Below are 21,040 nucleotides of genomic sequence, written 5' to 3' on the forward strand. Positions count from 1 at the left end.
GTTTGACTTTAATTACAGAATCATTGAGTATCTTTTTTTTTTGCAAATATATTTCTGTGAACTGATCCACAGTCTGTGATAACGCACTTGGAATAATTATGTTCAAGGCTTGTATCACGACAAATCAAATAGGGCTCTGATTGTAAAAGATCTTAGAAACCTTTTGATGAAGTGTGTCCCTGCACCTGCCCGTTAATATCCAAGGCAAATATTGACATTTCTTTATTATTTTACTGCTGTTTAGTTCTGCATTGCCTTGTATTTGCCAGCAATTCAATGCCCTCTGCAAACTTTTGATATCGTAGAAGCCGGGGAGCATAGGAAAGTGAGGAGAGACTTCAGAGGCGTACAAAACTATAAGGGGTAAATGCAAGCAGGCTTTTTCCACTTGGATTGGGTGAAGGCTAGAACTAGAGATCATGGGTTATGTGTGAAAGGTTTAAGCCGGGGTTTCCCAACCTTTTCTTTTAAATACTATGGCTCCCTGCCATTAACCGAGGGGTCCATGGATCGCAGGTTGGGAACCCCTGGTTTAAGGGGAGCATGAGGGGAAGCTTCTTCACTCAGAGGGTGGTGAGAGCTGAATTGGTTGATGCAGGATCAAATTCAGCACTTAAGATAAATTTGGATAGGTATGTAGATGAGAGGGGTATGGAGATCTATGATCTGGGTTCAGGTCAATGGGACAAGGCAGACTGATAGGCTGACCTAGACTAGATGGGCCGAGGGGCCTGCTTCTGTGTTGTAGTGTTCTACGACTCTAAATGAAAGGACACCAATTTAAACCAGCCCCACTTCACTTCACATTGCGCACACTCGCAATTTACCTGGGAGTTCGAGTACATTTGAACAGCATGGTGATAAAAGGAATTCATTAGAACTCTTATCATGTTGTTCAATTGCTGTTGGTTTTATCATGAGTTTGCAACATGTCATAATCTTCATTGCTGCCTTCCCTGACAACTTCATAAGATTGTGACTCATTGAGCCTGCTCATCGATCCATTAAGATCGTGGCCCAACTGATTTTTGGCTTCCTTTTTTGTCAGGTTTCCTCATAACACCCGATTTCCCCTGTGGTTTTTTAAAAAAAAAATCTGTCTTTTCCTTGAATGTACCAAATAGCTTGGAATCTACAACATCTAGGGTCGAGAGTTCCAAGATTCACAACCCTCCAAGAGAAATTCCCCTTGCTGTTTTTCATAGAACATAGAATATTACAACACCACACAAACCCTTTGACCCACAATGTTGTGCCAATCTTTTAATCTATTCTAAGATCAATCAGGCCCTTCCCTTCTATATAGCTCTCCATTATTCTATTATGTATTCATGTACCTATTTAAGAATTTCTTAATATCTCTAACATATCTGCCTGTAACACCACCTCTGGCAGGGCATTCCAAGCAGCTACCAGTCCGTGTTTTTTAAAAAAAAACAACTTGCCCTTGACATTCTATGCTGCCACCCCCATACCTTCCTCCAATCACTTAAAAAATATGACCCCCAGGTATAGCCATTTCCACCCTGGGGAAAAACTCTCTGGCTGTCACTCAATTTATGCTTCTTATCATCTTGAACACCACTGTCAAATCACCTCTCATCTTCTTTCACTCCAAAGAGAAAGGCTCTAATTTCCTCAACCTATCCTCACTGTACAGGTTCTCTGATCCAGGCAGCATCCTGATAAGTCTCCTCTGCACCCTCTCTAAAGCTTGTGAAGTTGTCTGTCTGGCAGGTGGTATTTGGCTTGCCTGATGTGATGGCATCACTACACCTCCTGAACCTCTGTCTTGTGCCACGAGGGTTTGTTTCCTCTTTCTGTTTACACTCTGCTCCCCGATGGACCCAAAGGTACCTGTACATCTGCGGCTTTGGCTTCCTCGTGCCTATATCCTGCAGTCACCTGTCTACTGCTGTAGCCTGAGGCAATTTTTTTCTCCTGCTTAATGTCATAGTCTGGCACGGGAACAATGCAGAGCATTGGAAAAAGCTGCAGAGTGTTGTAAACTCAACCAGCTCCATCATGGGCTTTAGTCTCTCCACTGTTGAGGACATCTTCAAAAGACGATTCCTCAAACAGGTGGCATCCATTATGAAGGGCCCCCACCACCCAGAATATGCCCTCTTCTCATTACTACCATCAGAGAGGAGGTACAGGAGCCTGATGGTGCACACTCAGTGTTCTTTGGAACAACTTCTTCCTCTCCACCATCAAATTTCTGAATGGTCCATGAACACTGCCTTGCCATTTTTGCTCTTTTTTTTTGCACTACTTATTTTTTATATATTTCTTTATATATAACATAGTATATATTGCATATTGCACTGTTCCGCTGCTGCAGAACAACAAATTTCATGAAAATAAACCTATTCTGATTCAGAAATTTGAAGCCACCTTTGGCTTCTGTCATTACCTGCATGCCATATCCCTGCCCCTATGGCTCTCCACGGCAGTGCGGTCCTCATTTCTGAAAGCTCTCTACTCATCCAGTTAATTGTCTGCAGCATTTTTCCCCTCCTTCCCAACCTTGCTACATTGTAGTAGTCATCCATGCCGTCACCTCAGTAGTTCTGTTGCATTAGCTCCAAGTCTGTTTCTTCCACAGATATCCACTCCTTTGGGATTTTGCGTCCACATGGGTAGTTGTATCAACCCACTTCCTCATTTTCTTCAGTTACCAAGTGTACCAGATGATAACAGCCATAGATCAAGTAGATGGCCAGACTTTCTCCAAGGATGGAAATGGTTAATAATAAGGAGCATAGCTTTAATGCGATTGGAGAAAAGTATTGTAGGAGAGGGAGGGGGAAACGTCAGAGGTAAGTTTGCTTACATAAAGAGTGCTGGGTACGTGGGGGTGGTGGTAGACGCACTTGCATTAGGGATATTTAAGATGCTCGCAGATAGGCACTTGGATGATTTAAAAAATGGTGGGCCATGTATGAGGGAAGGGTTAGATTGATCTTAGAGTAGGTATAAGGTTGACACAACATCATGGGCTGAAGGTGCCTGTACTGGGCTGTTATGTTCTATGTTGTATGATGTATCTCTGCCCAAGTGCTTTAATATCAACATTCTTTCTTTCTTCCTCTCAGAATCTCCCTACACCTCTTCTGTTCTCTGTCTACTTTACCCATTTCATTCTGCCTTGCATTCCCCTCAATCTTTTGATATTGAGACACAATTTCCTCCTAGTTCACTGTTCCTCTCTAGTTCTCTGAAACTTGTCATACTTTTTATCATCATTGCCTCAAGACAGTAAAAGGGACTAATTAGAATGGTTGTTATGTTGTTCAAATGCTGTTAGTTAACTGACACCTAGTACAGGTTGAGCACCCCTTATCTGAAATTCCAAAATCCGCAAACCTCTGAAGTCCAAAAGTTTTTTGAGTGCTAAATTGATGTTAGAAATGGGAAATTCCACAAGGCACTGGGAAGACTCCCAGGTGATGCACAGGTTTCTGTGCACCACAGACAGTTCTGAGAAGTCACCCCACATATGTGATGAAAAATAGAAAAATGCTGCATAAAGCAAAAAAGGAAGATCTAGAGATATGTATTGAAAGAGTGGATTTGTCAGCATCAGAGTGAATCAGAATCGGATTGAATATCACCGGCATATGTAACAGTTTCTTCCCCCAAGTCATTCAGACTCCTCAATACCCAGAGCCTGGACTGACACCATCCCACTGCCCTCTACTGTGCATATTCTCTTGTTTATTATTTATTGTAATGCCTGCACTGTTTTGTGCACTTTATGCAGTCCTGGGTAGGTCTGTAGTCTAGTGTAGTTTTGTGTTGTTTTACGTAGTTCAGTGTAGTTTTTGTATTGTTCATATAGCACCATGGTCCTGAAAAACGTCGTTTCGTTTTTGCTGTGTGTTGTACCAGCAGTTATGGTCAAAATGACAATAAAAGGTGACTTGACTTGATATGTTGAAATTTGATAACTTGTGCCACTTAACAGTAGGCCGTTCATGAAGCAAGCAAAAATCTATCACGGCAAGCTGAAAATTGAAAGTAATTGTGAATATTCAATAGGCTGGTTGCAGAAATTTACGAAAAGGCACGGCATTAAATTTTATCCCTGTCAGCCTTGGCAAAAGGCCAATGTTTCCCACAGAGATGGCCATTACCACCTTCAGACCAGATTTGGTCTTGTGGTCCAGCAGTCTGAAGGCTGTGGTAATCTCGGAGCTCTCAGGGCCCTGGGACGACGCCATCTGCGAGGCGTACGAGCAGAAACGTGTGAGATACGCTGAGCTGGCCGCAGGGGCTAAGCAGTGTGGATGAAAGGTGCGGATTTTCCCAGTAGAGGTTGGCACAGGGGATTTGTGGCTACTTCTGTAGTCAGATTGCTGAAGGGACTAGGAGTCTGAGGTCAGGGCCGGCGGCAAGCTTATTAAAGAACTCTTGGTGGTAGCTAACCGAAGCAGCCGCTGGTTATGGATGGAGAGGAGTGACAGCAGCTGGGCCCTAAAATGACCCATGGGTGGCCAGATGTGAACCTGGGTCACTGGGTTGCACTGTTGAGCCCTCTGGAGATGTAGTGGGCTTAAAAAGATGAAACATCTAAGAAAGGGGGTGCCCACCTGATGACCCCCGGGAAGTATCTGCCACCCACCAAGCCCCACCTCAAGATCTCCATGCTGCTACCCGAGTTAGGATCTGCTCATCAGAGGGATTGAAGCATCTAGTCCTATGAACTTGAACAAATTAAAGATTTGTGGTGATGGTGTCTGCTGAACGTGAAGCAGCTGAGAAATTCATTGATGAGTTTGCCAAGATCGATGCTAATGAAAATCTAACACACTGAATGGCTACACCTGTACATATGTGTGATGAGCGAGTGTAAGATGAAGACTGTTTACCAGAAGAACACAAAATTCAGAGTTGGGAATGATGGCCTCTGACTGTCCAGCTGGGTGGCCAAGGTAGCGATAGCTATTAAAAACGTGATATAAAACTATCATTATGGTATATGCATAAGCTGTATATGTAATGTAAATGGATTTTGGTCCTATCCCCAAGGTATCTGATTATATAGATGTAAGTGGTCCAAACACTGAAAGACTTTCAGCCATGAGTATTTCGGATAAGGGATATTCAACCTATAAACCATGAATTTACAACTTTCCATAATCTTCATTGCTCCCCTGCCCAAGAACTTCACAAGATGCTACAGTTTGTATTTTTTGTATTTGCACAGTTTGTCTTCATTGGTTGTTTGTGTGAAGCTTTTCATTGAATCTATTGTATTTCTCTGCATCTACTGTGAATGCCTACAAGAAAATGAATTTTGGGGTTGTGCATGGTGCCATCTGCATTCTTTGATAAATTTACTTTGAACTTTTAGAATTAGAAGCAAGACTAATGTCTCAACCATTCAGTAAGATCATGGCCCAATTGATTTGTGATCAAGAAATGCCAACTTCTGCTCTGCTGGCTAATAGAGGGGTATGCTTCTCTTCTTTTCTCTCTTTGCTAATATTCAGCCTGAAGATATCTTCAGCACTGAGTCATGCAGGAATCTGGATTTAGAGAACAAGGAGTTATCAGTAATTCGTCCCTTCTGTCTGGGTTCCTACAACATTGACACAAAGCAGAGAAGGGCGATATTCCATGTGAAATGAGTAGGTAAATCAGAAAATGTCACAAATGCTGGAAAGGTATTGAGAGCTTTGGCTGAGGCTTATTCTGTTGTATTTATTTCTCCAGAGTTCTATTAAAATTGTACTTTACATGAAAGGTGAGTTTAATTTAAAGATGCTAAGTGTAGAGGAGCTTTCATTGTCAAGCACTATCTGCCACAACGATAATTGGATTGAAATTGTAGTGTGGCAGGAAGCACAAAGCCTTAATTTCCCATTGACACTTTTGTTATCGTGCACTGTAGGATTTCAACCCAATGTTTACATCAAGCAAGGTATTTCGGATTATTTTACCAACTGGAGAAACCCTTAGTACAATCGACCGTGAGCTGAGGAAAAAAAGATTATTTCTAATTATCTGTCAGAGATGGGGTTTCTCATTTCCGACAGTCTTTGCTTTCTCAATAGTTGTGCTGCTAATAATTAGAAGGAAATTTATATTGTATATTATTTACAGCACAGTGTGTTTATTTAGAAATACAATGCGGAAGGGGCACTTTCAGCTAATGAGCCATGCTGCCCAGCAAACCATCTATTTAACCCTAGTCTAATCACAAGACAATTTGCAATGACCAATTAACTTACTAACTAGCAAGTCTTTGGACTGTGGGAGGAAACCAGAGCATTTGGAGGAAACCCACACAGTCATGTGGAACGTACAAATTCCTTACAGATGACGTCAGAGTTGAGCTCTGAACTTCAACACCCAGCTCAAGGTAATATAGCTCAGTATTAGATTCGCGCTAACCGCCACAGTACTGTGTTGCCTTACTTCACCAGCCATGTACAATTGAAGCAGGACTTCCTCACCCTTTCCAACTAAAGCTTGTGTATTGTCAGAGCGGCGTCTTCCCTCCAACATCAGATTTCTGAACACTTCCTTAGTACAAACACGAGAAGTCCTGATGAAGGGTCTCAGCCTGAAACGTTGACTGTTTACTCTTTTGCATGATGCTGCCTGGCCTGCTGAGTTCCTCCAGGATTTTGTGTGTATTTCTTGGACTTCCAGCATCTGCTGATTTTTGTACTAAAAAACGTCCATTCTCCTCTCCTATCAGATTCTCTCTATTCCCACCCGTGACCTTTCCCACCATCTGGAATCACCTATCACCTTCCAGGTAGCCCCTCTCCCACCTTTTAATTCAGGCATCTTTACCCTTCCCTTTCAGTCCAGATGAAGAGTCTCAGCCCGAAACGTCTGCTGTCAACTCTTTTCTATAGATGCTGCCAGGCTCTCCGAGTTTCTCCAGCATGTTGTGTGTGACAATTCTTCAGTATATTTTTATTCCCATTTCTTTGTGCACTGTTTATTTAATTTATTTTTTAATATGTACTTATAGTTTTTATTATGTACTGCTGCCACAAAGCAACAAATTTTTTGACGTATACTGGTGATATTAAATCTGATTTTAACTTGGGTTCTACCAGTCTTAATGGCAGTGTGTTCTGGATCATAACTGTTCTAAACTGCACATGCATTACAATATTTTGTTGATACTATGTTCAACATAAATTTAGCAATGCAAGGTCAGTTATTAATGTGACTTATTCAGTATTCCTACAACCATCTTAAACTATTTGGCCTTGATGTGTGTTTAAAAGGAGTATTTGGTTCTGTTGGATTGCCCAGGTGCTTTTTCAAAAGCTAAGCCATTTGTTTCTCCCCAAGCTTTTGGACAAATGAGCATCTTGCAGGGAATATGTCCAGGGATCCTGCCAGAACATGACTGATAGCTGCAGTTACGTGGGTGTTTTTAGCTGTGAAATGCACTCTGCAACCTACAGCCTCACTAACTATACATGCAGTTATTTTTAAATATGTGTGGTTTGTACTCAAATCTACGTTCTACAGACATTAGGTAACTTCCATGAATTTTAAAATTGCATAGTCAATTTTCAGATGGTATGCGTGCCCTGAACATGTTTTGATATATGGTTTGAGCAACAAGAAATTTAAAGAGCAGATTCTATCTTGCACTGTTGGCTAAGTGGTTTTGCCATTCCAGTCTAATAATGCAATTTTCTTAAAAAATGAGCCTGTCCTCTATTAAAGCAATATATTTATCATACATTATATTTATTTATCATGGGGTATAATCCATGCCATTTCTTTGGCCTATCACAGAGTAATGCTAATTGTGTTCCATTTCTATTCCCTGCAACAACAAGCCATAATTTCAGTCATCCTCCATTCATTTAGAAATCACTTTGTTCAGAAAAAGTATATTGCTACGTATTAAAATAGCAAAGAGATCTCAAACCTCAGACACTTGGGACCAGCCTTAGAGCAGTCTGAAGAACTAACTCCAATTTAGGCAACCACAACAGAACATCCACTGGACAAAATTATTTAAGGAAATTGTCGGTGATTGGGGGAAAAAAACAATGAGCATTAATTTCTGAAGTATCCTTCAATAGCTTGAAATATTCTAATATATGTTATAGTTGATGGAACGTTAGCAGCATAGTGGCACAGTTAGTAGAGCTGCAATCTCATGACCCCAGGGATCAGGTCCAAACATGACAGTGGACATTGTATGAATTGTAGCAAATGGAGGCTAGACAACCTCCCCCACTGTGTCCTGAGCTAACAGAAAAGAAACTAATCATTTGATCAATATTTTTACACAGTGGCCAATTTATTAGCTACAGGAGTGGAACCCAGCATGGTCTTTTGCTGCTGTAGCCCATTAACTCCAAGGTTGATGTATTGTGCATTCAGAGATGCTCCTCTGAACACTACTGGTGTAACATGTGGTTATTTGCGTTACTGTTATCAGGTTGAGCCAGTCTTGCCATTCTCCTCTGAACCCTCTCATGAGCAAGGGATTTTTGCCTACAGAACTGCCGTTCATTGTTTTTTTTTGCTTGCACCGTTCTCTGTAAGCTCTAGAGTTTGCTGTGCATGAAATCCCAGATCAGCGGTTTGAGATGATCAAACCACATCCTCTGGCACCATGATCAATCACATCTCTTCCCCATTTTGATGTTCGTTCTGAACAACAGCTGAACCTCTCGACCATGCCTGCATACTTTAATGCATGGAGTTGCTGCCACAAGATTGACTGATTAATTATTCACATTAATGAGCACAGATGTACCTAATAAAGTGGCCACTGAGTGTATATAATACAATAAACTTGCTCTTTGAAAAACTATCCTAAGGTTTATAATGAATGTATTTTATTTCCATTGCAGGTGAAGCAAATTATGGAAGAAGCTGTCACCAGGAAGTTTGTTCATGAAGACAGCAGCCACATCATTGGCTTGTGTAGTAAGTGGCATCAAAGCCAACTTGTCTGGCATTAAAAGTATAGGTTGAAGTAAATAATTGGATTAGGTATATTATGGATGCAAGTGCATGTTTGCATTTGAATGTGTATATTTTGTGTATGATTCTTAAACAATTCAATGAACTCACGTAGTATTCTGGATGGCTGCAAACAGCACAAGAGGTCTCTCATTGCTGAGGCAGCGGGAGATATAAAACGATCTCAGGTGCTTTCGGGGCTTTTTGGTGGGCTGCAGTTATAGATATCTATTAGGCACTTGGCAGGGGCCAATAAAAAGAAGCAATGCATAAACGGGGTGGCCATCGTTCAGGCTTTGGCTCAAGAGGCTTGGGTGACAACATGCCTGGGCAAGCAAGTGGAGTTTCTAGTAATTTTTTCCCTTTATTAGTACATTGCCAGTGCACTGAGAATGCGCCTGGAGATTTCCTTTGTATGAGATGCGGGAACTTTGGGAGACCTCCGGTCTCTCTGATAACTACATTGGCTGCAGCTTAGAGGAACTGGAGCTGCAGTTGGATGACCTTCGGCTCACACCAGAAAATGAGGAGGTGACAGATAGGAGTTGCAGGGAGGTAGTTAACCCTAAGCTGCAGGTACCTGGGTGTCACAAGGGAATAGGCAGCCAGTGCAGACTACCCCTTCAGCGATACCCCTCAATAATAAATAAACTGCTTTGGATATTGCTTGTGGGGTTGGAGGGTGGCTGTGAAAGAGACATCCAGATGGTATGTTGCCTCCCAGGTGCCAAGGTCAGGGATGTCTTGAATCAGGTCCGCTGCTAAAGGGAGAGTGTGAACAACCAGAAGTCATGGTACATAGTGGCACCAATGACATGGTTAGAAAAAGACAGGAAGGCCTGAAGAGAGATTTTCAGGGAGCTGGGTGGAAAGCTGGAAAGCAGGATCTCCAGGATAGTAACCTTTGGATTAAACTGTACAAAAAGGATGGGTTACACCTGCACCCAAGGGGGACCAATATCCTTGTGATCAGGTTTGCTAGGGCTGTTGGGGAGGGATTTGGCAGAGGGTGGGAATCAGAATGATAGGGCTGAGGATGGGATAGTTGATATGCCACTATAAGTCATGTGTCGTGAGACTGTGAGGAAGGACAGGCAGGTGTCAGGGCAAAATTGCAGTAAGTGGGATGAGTTAGTGTAACATGGGGCCAAAATCGAAAAGGGCGAATGCAGTTATATTTGAATGCATGCAGTATACTGAATAAAGTAGATGATCTTGCAGCACAGTTAGAGATCAGCTGGTTTGATGTGGACATCACTGAATCATGCCTAAAAGAAAGTGATAGTTGTGAGCTTAACACAGAATGACACACTTTGTAACAAAAGGACAGGCAGGTTGGCAGAGGGGGTGGGGCGGCTCTGTTGGTAAAAAATGAAATCAAATCCTTAGAAAGAGGTGACTCGAGATCAAAAGACGTAGAATCCTTGTGGGTAGAGTTAAGATACTGCAAGGGTACAAACTCCCTAATAGAAGTTACATACAGGTCTCCGAACAGTAGCCGGGATGTGGGCTACAAATTATAAAGGGAGATAGAAAAGGTGTGTAAAAAGGGCAATGCTGCGATAGTCATGGAGGATTTCAATATTCTGGTAGATTGAGAAAATCAGGTTGGTGCTGGATTCGAAGGGAAGGAATTTGTATAATGCCTACCTATGAGATGCTGTTTTCGAGCAGCTAGTGGTTGAGCTCACTAGGGGGTGGCAGTTCTGGATTGAGTGTTATGTAAGGATCGAGATTTGATTAGGGAACTTAACGTAAAGGATCCCATAGGGGCCAGTGCTCATAATTTGATAGAATTCACCCTGCAGTTTGAGAAGGGGAAGCTAAAACTGCATGTATCTATATTACAGTGGAGTAAAGGAAATTACAGAGGCATGAGAAAGGAGCTGGCCTTGGTTGATTGGAAGGGTCAGTAGCAGGGATGACAGCAGAACAGCAATGGGGGAAATTTGGAAGGCACAAGAAAGATGCATCCCAAAGATGAAGTATCCTAAAGGGAGGAGGAGGAGGCAACCATGACTGACAAGGGAAGTCAAAGACAGTATGAAAGCAAAAGAGAGATCATAAAATATCTCAAAATTTGTAGGAAGGTAAAGGATTGGGAAGCTTTTAAAAGCCAACAGGAGGCAGCTAAAAGCCATAAAGGCAGAAAAAAATAAGTATAAAGGTAACCTAGCCAATAATATAAAAGAGGATACAAAAAGTTTTTTCAGATGTGCAACCTGTAAAAGAACAGAGAGTAAATACCAGACCACTGAAGTATGACATTTTGGATGAAGGAATTGATGGTTTGTGGCCATGTTTGCGGACAATGCAAATATAGGTGGAGGGGAAGGTAGTGTTGAGAAAGCAAGGAGTCTGCAGAATGATGTAGACAGATTGGAAGAATGGGCAAAGAAGTGGCAGATGGAATAGAATGTAGTGAAGTGTATGGTCATGCAATTTGGTAGAAGGAATAAAGACATGGCTGTTCTCTACTTGGGTAGAAAATTCGAAACTCAGCAGTACCAAGGGACTTGGGAACCCTCGTGTGGTTAACTTGTTGGTTGAGTCAGTGGTAAGGAAACCAAATGCAATGTTAGTATTCATTTTGAAAGGACTAGAACATAAAAGCTAACATGTAGTGCTGAGACTTTATAAGACACTGGCCAGACTGCACTTGGAGTACTGTGAGCAGTTTTGGGCCCTTTTTCTAAGTAAGCATCTGCTTATATTGGAGATGATTCAAAGGAGGTTCACAAAAGTGATTTCGGGATTGAAAGGCTTAGCATGTGAGGAGTGTTTGGCTTTGGACCTGTATTTGCTGGAGTACAGAAGAGTGGAGGAGGGGGAAAGGATCTTATTGAAACATACCGAATGTTGAAAGGCCTAAATAGAGTAGATGTGGAGAAGATGTTTCCTATAGTGGAGGAGGTCTAGAACTGGAAGGTACAGCCTCAGAATAGAGGGGCATCCGTTTAGAACAGAGATGAGGAGGAATTTCTTTAACCAAAGTGTGGTAAATCTGTGAGATTCATTGTCACAGGCGGTTGTGGAGGCCAAATCATTAAGTATATTTACAGCGGAGGTTGATGATGAGGTTCTTGATTAATAAGGATGTCAAAGGTTACAGGAGAAGACTTGATGAGCCAAATAACCTGATTCTGCTCCTATATCTTATGGTCTTAATTCCTTTGAAGCAAATCTTTATTGCCTCTGCAGTACATGGGAATATTTTTAACTTGAGTAGGAACTTGGCTCTGTGGAGGAAAAGTCCATCGAATGGATGTTAAACATGCGGCATTGGGAAGGTTAACAGAATAATGAAACAGTTGTTGGGCTGATGAGCCTCTACTCATTACCATGTAGCTAACTAGTCAGCCAGGATGAAGTTGCTCATCTTTAGATAGTATTCTATCACTTCTCTGGCTGGCTGCTGTGAGTGTTGCAATGGCTCCTTAGAAAGCACCCTTAAGTGTTTAGTTTATGGAGGATAATTGTATTTTCCCCTTCCCCACGGTGCCCAGGACTGCAATCTTGTCCTCACCAGGTAATCATCACAAAGGAAAGATGCTGTTCTGTCCATGTTCAGCTTGATGGTGGTGGAGCATCATGCGGTGTGGACTAGGTTTCCTCTGAGAGTTCAGTGCTATCAAGGAACAGAAATTATGAATCGAAATGTTGAGGGTTTACTTATTAATTACGGAACTTTGTTGCTATTGCCTGTTCAGTGGTGACTTTGCACCTCTGTTAAACCCACTGGGGTCAAAATCTAATAAAGTTCGAACAGTGATACAATTTTTGCATGTCCTACGCGGTAGCTTCGTGGTTAGCGCAACGCTTTACAGTACCAGCGACCCAGGTTCATTTCCTACTGCTGTCTGTAAGGTGCAAAGGTTCCTTTATTATCAAAGTATACAACTTTGAAATGTTCCACTTCTCCAGGTAGCCGTGTAAAAAGGAAAGGCAGCACAATCATCAACCCCACCAAAACCCACCTCCCCACAAAAAAAATGAACAGATAAGGCACAGGCCACCAACCCCAATCCCCCCCTCCCGCACAAAAACCAAGCAAAACAGATCGGGCACATCAACCCCCAAATCCCACTTCCCCACACAAAAAACAAACAAAAACGGAAGAGGCACATTGACCCCCCAAATCCTTCTTCCCGCACAAAAACCGAGCAAAACGGGTTAGGCACATCAGGAGTCGGGTTTGTACATTCTCTCTGTGCCCACGTGGGTTTCGTCCCACAGTCCAAAGATGTTAATTGGTCCTTCTAAATTGTCCTGTGATTAGGCAAAGATTAAATCGGGGGTTGCTGGACGGCACGGCTCAAAGGGTCAGAAAAGCCTATTCTGCGCTGTAGCCCAGTAAATAAAAAAAATATATAATTTATCTATTCTACTCTACTCCTCATACTTGCCGCCTTGAGATACAGTATATCATGATCCAAGTCTGATAAAACACACAGGCTTCTCAACACCCTACACAAGAAAACTGTAGTGCTGAGGCATGTGTCATTAAACATATTTTTGGGCTACTGCAGAGTGTGATACACACAAAACCATCTAAAATCCTCTGGCTTTCCTCGAGTTACTTTCATCTATAACGTAGCCAATAGTTGCCTTTTTGAATCTAACCTTTTTTGATTCTTGTCCTGACATCATTGTAAATGTAGATATTTGTGAATAAGACTAAGCAAAAGAATTGCAGCTGCCGAATTTGGCCTTGTCCTTGCAGTTCACATGATAAGCTAAGAATCATCTTTTTGTCGTGCCTCATTACAAGCACTTAGTGCTTATTTCCCAATCATGTTTCCTGGGACATTTCTGATTGACAATGGACTTAAGGGTGCCGAGCTTTAATGGCCATAATCAGCCACATGGTAGCTTGGCGGTTAGCCTAATGCTTAATAGCACCAGTGACTTGGGTTCAACACCCACCATGGTCTGTAAGGAGTTTGTACATTCTCCCCGTGACTGTGAGGGTTTCCTGTAAGGAGTCGTACGTTCTCTCTGTGTGACTGCATTAGTTTTCTCTGGAAGCTCTGAATTCTTCCCTCTTTCCAAAGATGTAGGGGCTGGTAGGTTAATTGGTCACAGGGGTGTAATTGTGCAGTTCTGTCTCATTGGGACAAAAGGGCCTGATAATGTGCTGTATCTCTAAATATCTTAAGCTCTGATTCTGAAGACTCAGGCTGCAACATTTCTGTCTGGCAGTGTACTCTCTCCAAGCTGACTGGGCACTCAGCAGGGCAGTGGCAAAGTGGGTGATGGTTATGATTGGTATAATAAATAGAAACATTAAAAAAATTGCAGAACAATACTGGTTGTTTCTAGAAATAGTTTAGCTGTGGAAAGTGGGTATTAAATTTCTAAATGTGTCAACTTGTAAAGTTTTGAACTTAACCCCATGGAAGCATGTGTTTCATAATGAGCGAGTCTGATTCTGTCTACAATACAAGTCTGCTTATGCGACAAAGAGAAAGTTGTCTGTCTTCACAATCCGCTTTATATGCAGTAAAACTTGAGCAGTTGCCAAGAGCTCCCCAGGGCTACCTCCTGCGACAAATACAATTGTGATGTAGCTGTGCAGATGCCCCTGATGCACTTGGAGCTAATTGAAGGAAATCACTGTACCATGGCCAACTGTTCCTCTCCATAAACGTTAAAGGAACTGATTTGGAGACGGAGAAACGATTTGTCGTCTTCCGAAAAAACAGTACAAAGCGGCTTATTCATCTAGACAACAAAGGCATGGGAACAATGTTGTACCTCTATAGGACTCTAGCTGGAGCCCATCTGGAGTGCTCTATGCCACTCTGGGGGCTGTAGAGAGGATACACATCCTTAATGGGAATATATCTCTATTTGGAACAGCTCTCCAAGATGTCTTACTGTGGAATTTATGTCAGAAATATTTGATAGATCAGGCTACTTCCTCAGAATGCAGGATGAAAGGGGAGAGAAAAGTATCTTAAAATTAGACCAGGGTGAATTACCCCATAAGTTTTGAGATGATCAGTTTGCTTTCCTGATTTTTGTTTTTGTGTGTTAAACATAGACAGATGGAACTGGTTGCAGAACACAGAACAGTACAGCTCAGTACAGGCTCTTTGACCATGATGTTGTGCTGACCTTTTAACCTACTCCAAGATCAATCTAATCCTTCCCCTCTCTCACAGCCTTCCATTTTTCTATCGTCCACATGCCAATCTAAAAGTCTCTTAAGTACCCCTAATATATTTGCCTCTACCACTATCCCTAGCAGGGCATTCCACACACCCACCACTCTGTTTATATAATCAAAAAAAATTACTTCTGACCACCCCTGCCCAAATCGATCTATGCCTGTTATCCATTGTCAAGATGAAGCCACACTCAGGTTGGAGGAACAACACCTTATATTCCGTCTGGGTAGCCTCCAACCTGATGGCATGAACATTGACTTCTCTAACTTCCGTTAATGCCCCTCCTCCCCTTCGTACCCCATCTGTTGTTTATTTATTTTATTATTATTATTATATATTTTTTTCTCCCTCTTTTTCTCCCTCTGTCCCTCTCATTATACTCCTTGCCCATCCTGTGGGCTTCCCCCTCCCCCTTTTCCTTCTCCCTGGGCCTCCTGTCCCATGATCCTCTCATATCCCTTTTGCCAATCACCTGTCCAGCTCTTGGCTCCATCCCTCCCCCTCCTGTCTTCTCCTATCATTTTGGATTTCCTTTTCCCCCTCCAACTTTCAAATCTCTTACTAGCTCTTCTTTCAGTTAGTCCTGACGAAGATTCTCGGCCTGAAACGTCAACTGTACCTCTTCCTATAGATGCTGCCTGGCCTGCTGCGTTCACCAGCATTTTTTATGCGTGTTGTTATGCCTGTTATCATCCTGTTACACATGTATGAAGTCACCTCTCATCCTCTTTTGCTCCAAAGAGAAAAGCCCTAGCTCAGTCAATCTATCCTCATAAGATGTGCATCCTGCAAACTCTCCTCTGCATCCTCCAAAGCTTCCACATCCTTCCAATAATGAGGTGACCAGAATTAATCATGACATTCCAAGTGGGGTCTAACTGGAGTTTTAGTGAGCTGTAACATTACTTTGCAAACTAATCTGATTGGTTTGCGGAGATTATCTGACAGTTACAAACAGTTACAGTTGTAGTCACAAACGTGCTCATAATGCTTGTATGTCATTTCTCTGCTACTTTTACTGGATATCAATGTCTGATGGTAAGTTCTGGATTTTGTATTCACAAACACGAGATTCTGCACATGTTGGACATCCAGAGCAACACACACACAACTCTGGAGGAATTCAGCAAGTCAGGCAGCATCTATGGAGGGGAATAAATGCCCTGATGTTTTGGTCTGAGACCTGAAATCATCTGATGAAGGGTCATGGCCTGAGAATGGTGCGATTAAACCAGAAACCATGCAGTGAGCGGCAGTTCTGTGGGTGAAAACACCTTGTTAATGAGAGAGGTCAGAGGAGAATGGCCAGACTGGTTCAAACTGACAGGAAGGCGACAGTAACTCAAGTAACCACACATCATAACAGTGGTGTGCAGAAGAGCATCCCTGAATGCACAGCACATCGAACCTGAAGTGGATGGGCTACAGCAGCAGAAGAACATACTGGGTTCCATTCCTGTACCTAATAAAGTAATCACTGAGTGTATATTAGTGTGGAAAACATACATCTATGCCTATGATCAATGGATCATTTTGCATGACGTCTAGGTCAGATTTACTTTTTTCCTCTTTTTCTTAGCTATCAGTAGCTTCAGAAGATGAGCAAAGTGGGTCAGGTTGGAAATCATATATACTTGCAATTGCTTATGTTTTCCATGTGATGCAGCTGAAGAAGCAGAGCTGAAAGACGCAGCAAGTGGGTTAAGCATTCCTCAAAAGGATTTATGAGAAGAACAAGCATGCTCACTGCATACAAATGTACAATTGACTTCGCAGTGGCAGGGACTTTGACAAGAGTGATTATTGTTCTTTCTCTCTCATTGCTGCCTGATCTGATGACATTACCAGAATTTTCTTTGTATTTTGATTTTTAGTTGATTTTTTTCATAACATTAGAAAAGGCAGTTGCCATCAAGCCCTGCACTGCCATTCAATAAGGGAGATTAAGATTAATTGGATATTGGTTTTGATATCTATTTTCCCTGTTTGGTGACTGGCATGGTGACAAAGCAGTTAGCGCAGTACTTCTTAGCAGTGACTGCAAGATTGGGGTTCATCTCCCACTGCTGTCTGTAAGGAGTCTGTGTGTTCTTCCCATGACCAAGTGGGCTTCCTCTGTGTGCTCCAGTTTCCTCCCACATTCCAAAAAAATGTTTGAGTTGGTGTTAGTGAGTTGTGGGGATGCTATGTTAGCACTGGAGGTGTGGCAACACTTGCAGGTACGATCCTTGATGAGTAGATTTGATGCAAAATGGGGCATTTCACTGTATGCTGCAATGTATTTGTGACAAACAAAATCTTTTTTTTGTCTCTCCCTGTAAATGCTCAACTCCTCTGTAATCTCAATGTCTTGTCAGTCTCCAGCTTGAGTATATTCAGTGGCTTTGCCTCTTCATCTGAAATGAGTGATCCCCTGTTTTGAAACTCATTGGCAGAACCAAGTGAGGAGGCATCACCTCAGTGTTCACCATGTCAATCCTGGCCAGAATCTTAAACCTCAGTAAGATGTTTCATTCATCTAATCTCCAAAAATTATACAGTAGGTCCATCTAAAATCCATTCTCTCATTCTCTCTTTGCACAATAACTCCCTTCATCACAGCAATCACCCTAATGAGCCTCCTTGGTATTGCCTCTGATGCAAGTATATCCATACTTGTACAGAGCCCAACCCTGCTCTCAGCATTCCAGCTATGGTCTCCAGAACTTGCATTAGACCTACTTTTAGACCTAATTTGCTTGCAATAAATGTTAACATTCCTAATTACGTGCTGTACCTAATGCTAATCTTTTTTTTAATTGCATGCACTCGGACCGCTAAATTGCTTTGTACCACAACGTATTTTAGTCTCATTAAATTTAAATAATCTGCATTTTCATTTTTCCTCCTGAAGTAGATGCCTTAGTGCTTCTCTCTTTCAAGCAGCTGGTTCTTTCTCTTTTCCCAGTAGATTCTTGCCAATGGTTTTTAGCCCATAAATGTGATCAGCCCAAATGCCAGTTAAACTCTTCTCTGATGTTTTCGCTAATAATTCTACTTCCACTGCAGTTCCTTGCAGGTTGCTATATTTTTTTACACATCATTAACCTCTCGCTTAACCTAAACTATTTTGCTAGTTACATTTGTTTCTCTCTATTTGCTCCCAATATCTCCTAGAGACCCCTAAATCCCCAGCATTGAGGACAACGTCAAAAGGCAAGGTCTGTCATTAAGCACTCCTAACACCCAGGATGTTTTCTCTTATTACTACCATCAGGGAGGAAGTATTGAAGCCTGAAGACACACATTCAATATTTTAGAAACAGCTTCTACTGCACCACCATCAGATTTCTGAATGGACAATGAGCAAAACCCATGGACACTGCCTCACTATTTTTGTTCTCTTTTTTGCACTATGTATTTAATTTAGTAGTTTTAATATGTATCTCAATTTAACTTGCAGTATTTTTTATGTATTGTACTGTACTGCTGCAAAAGAACAATTTTCAAAACTGTTATTAAACCTGATTCTGAAGCTGAGACATCTGCCTACCTATTTAACCCCGTATGAGCCCTATTCTTTTGATGTACTGCTGTGATACCCCGAATATCAATGTCCATGGAGTTGGTAACGGTATCATCACAAATACATTATGGTGCAGAACACTGGTCTGTTTCCCTGCAGTATTGGGTTTAATTCAATATATGCATCAGAGGAACAAAAATCACATGCTGTTAATATTATACTCTTACCCTTTTAAATCAAAGCAAGTCATCTGTCAAGATTTGGGAAGTGTGTAATTCTATTGTAAGTTTTATAAAGTGGAAATGGCCAGAATTAATACCTAAAGCGAATCTGTTAATGAGTGAGCACAGCTGCTGAGGTGATGGGTATATTTTGGATTTGCAAACAGCCGCCTCCTCATATTTTATAAAGATCTCCTTTTAAACACATCACAGGTTGGAGCAAAGTATGCCGATAGTAAGCAAAGAATCTTACACCAGCTTAAGGTCAACCAGGGAAAACCGTGCTCAGCCTTTTCACCAGCTGCCCAACTGTTATCCAAGGGATTTCCCAAAAGATGAGATTTAGGTAGGAAAAAATAGCAATTAAAATTGCAGATGCTGATGATCTGAAATTAAATCAGAAAATGTTGGAAATACTCAGCAGGTCAGATAACTGTGGTGGTGGGGAGGGAGGAAGGGGGAGAGGGAGAATTAGGTTTGGATTCCATAAAACCTTTTAAAATCAAGGTTTGGCAAAAAGATTGGATTTACTGACTAATTTCCAGGAGATTGAGCATAATGATCGAAGAAGACTGGTTTCTCTGCTTCTATCTGCACAGACATTGGGCCTGACCTGTGGACTCTTTCCAACACAACTTGGTTGTATTTTAGGGGCAGTAGAGCACAGTGAGGAGGAAGGTGAATTGTATCAGTGAGGTTGCATAGATAGATGGCATCGTGGTGGTACAATGAGTCAAGTTCAAGGAATGATATTAGTGTGAGGACAAATGTCTTGAAGCCAGTTTACTTAGGCATGTACATCTGGGAAAGTTTGGGATTGGTTTGACTGCTTGGTTTGTGTTGAAGTTAGTAAAATACAAGATATAGGTCCTTCTAATTTGTGGCTAGGCGGGACAGCAGAGAAATCAGACTAAGAGCTGACAGAGATGTGGACTGAGATTTTAACTGGAAGGGAGAAACAGCACAAACAGGTGATGGAGCTGGAAGAAAATAGTTTTGGTGACAAAATGCATCTTTGGCTCAAACAGTATATTAGCAGTGTCACTATTGGCTACAAGGTGACTGCCATGTAGGTGCTCAGGAAGTTGGTTTACTTTGGTTGAATAGCAGGGAAAGTTTCATTCCTTTTGGTCTTGAATGTCAAATCTTTAGATGAAGGGGCCAACAATGCCTTTAGGACTAAAATAGATAATGAAATGTAATTTTTATTCACTCTGGATTTTTAAAATGTCATTCCTTGTACATATCATCAATATCATATTGTTATCGCGCTGTTAGATTTGGAGAATTGATTGTGAGATTGTGCATTTGCACTCTTTATGTTATTGATCGGTCAGTTTTCAGCACCATGGATAGTTCAGTGCGAGACATTTCTTGCAGTTTAAGTTATAGTCTCCAGTCTTGTGTTTCTCCTGTTTTCCCCTCGGATGAAGTCTCAGTGGAAATTGTTTCATTGCTACTTTGCTTAAATGTTAGACCTTTGTATCTGAACCCACGTAGCGTGTTGGCAGGTTGTTCATTATGCAGGGCATGGAGGCTGAGCACACTGTGTTCTCACCATTTGCTTCTGTTCTACTCATCAATTACTTTATTTATAATTGTTCATACTTCGTTTGAATCTTGCTTTGTTCTCTTCTATTAAAATACCAATACACACAAATGGTCAACTGATGTTACTGTTAGTTTGTTTAATACATTGTATCCACTGAAAGAAACATTAAAAACTACCTTGTGTACATTCCATAATGCACAGAATCAACAGTTTGAGTCTTTACAAAGTATGTAACTAAAAATTTATCTTTTGTAATAACTCCTCCTTTGTTCCTGGGCTGTGGTATTCTGTGCTGAGTTCTTGGCAAGGATATCCATGGCTTGTTCTGGAATTCCATTTCCTCCATTTTCTGTGCAAAATCTCCCAGTTGTTCTTTGTCCATAAAATTATTCCTAACCAAAGCACTTCAGCCCTGTTGCCTGTGGTCACCATTACAAATGCTGACCTGCTTGTGTATGCACTAAATTAATTTGAATAAATGAAAACACAAGCGATGCTGAAAATCCGGAGTAACACACACACACAAATCTCAGCAGGTCAGGCAGCATCTATGGAGAGGAATAAAGAGTTGACATATTGGGCCTAGACCCTTCATCACATCCTGATGGAAGGTCTCAACTCTTAA

General features: G+C 41.6%; 1 protein-coding gene across 1 annotated transcript in view; it reads left to right on the plus strand.

The window, feature by feature from the left end:
- Positions 1-21,040, plus strand: part of sgsm2 (small G protein signaling modulator 2) — a 274,118-nt gene that overhangs the window by 35,890 nt on the left and 217,188 nt on the right. Inside the window, exon 2 of the mRNA XM_072242777.1 lies at positions 8,853-8,928. Coding sequence (XP_072098878.1) covers positions 8,853-8,928 — 76 coding nt within the window. The remainder of the gene's footprint in view (positions 1-8,852; positions 8,929-21,040) is intronic.

Source organism: Mobula birostris, chromosome 25 (genome assembly GCF_030028105.1).
Source record: "Mobula birostris isolate sMobBir1 chromosome 25, sMobBir1.hap1, whole genome shotgun sequence".
NCBI lineage: Eukaryota > Metazoa > Chordata > Chondrichthyes > Myliobatiformes > Myliobatidae > Mobula > Mobula birostris.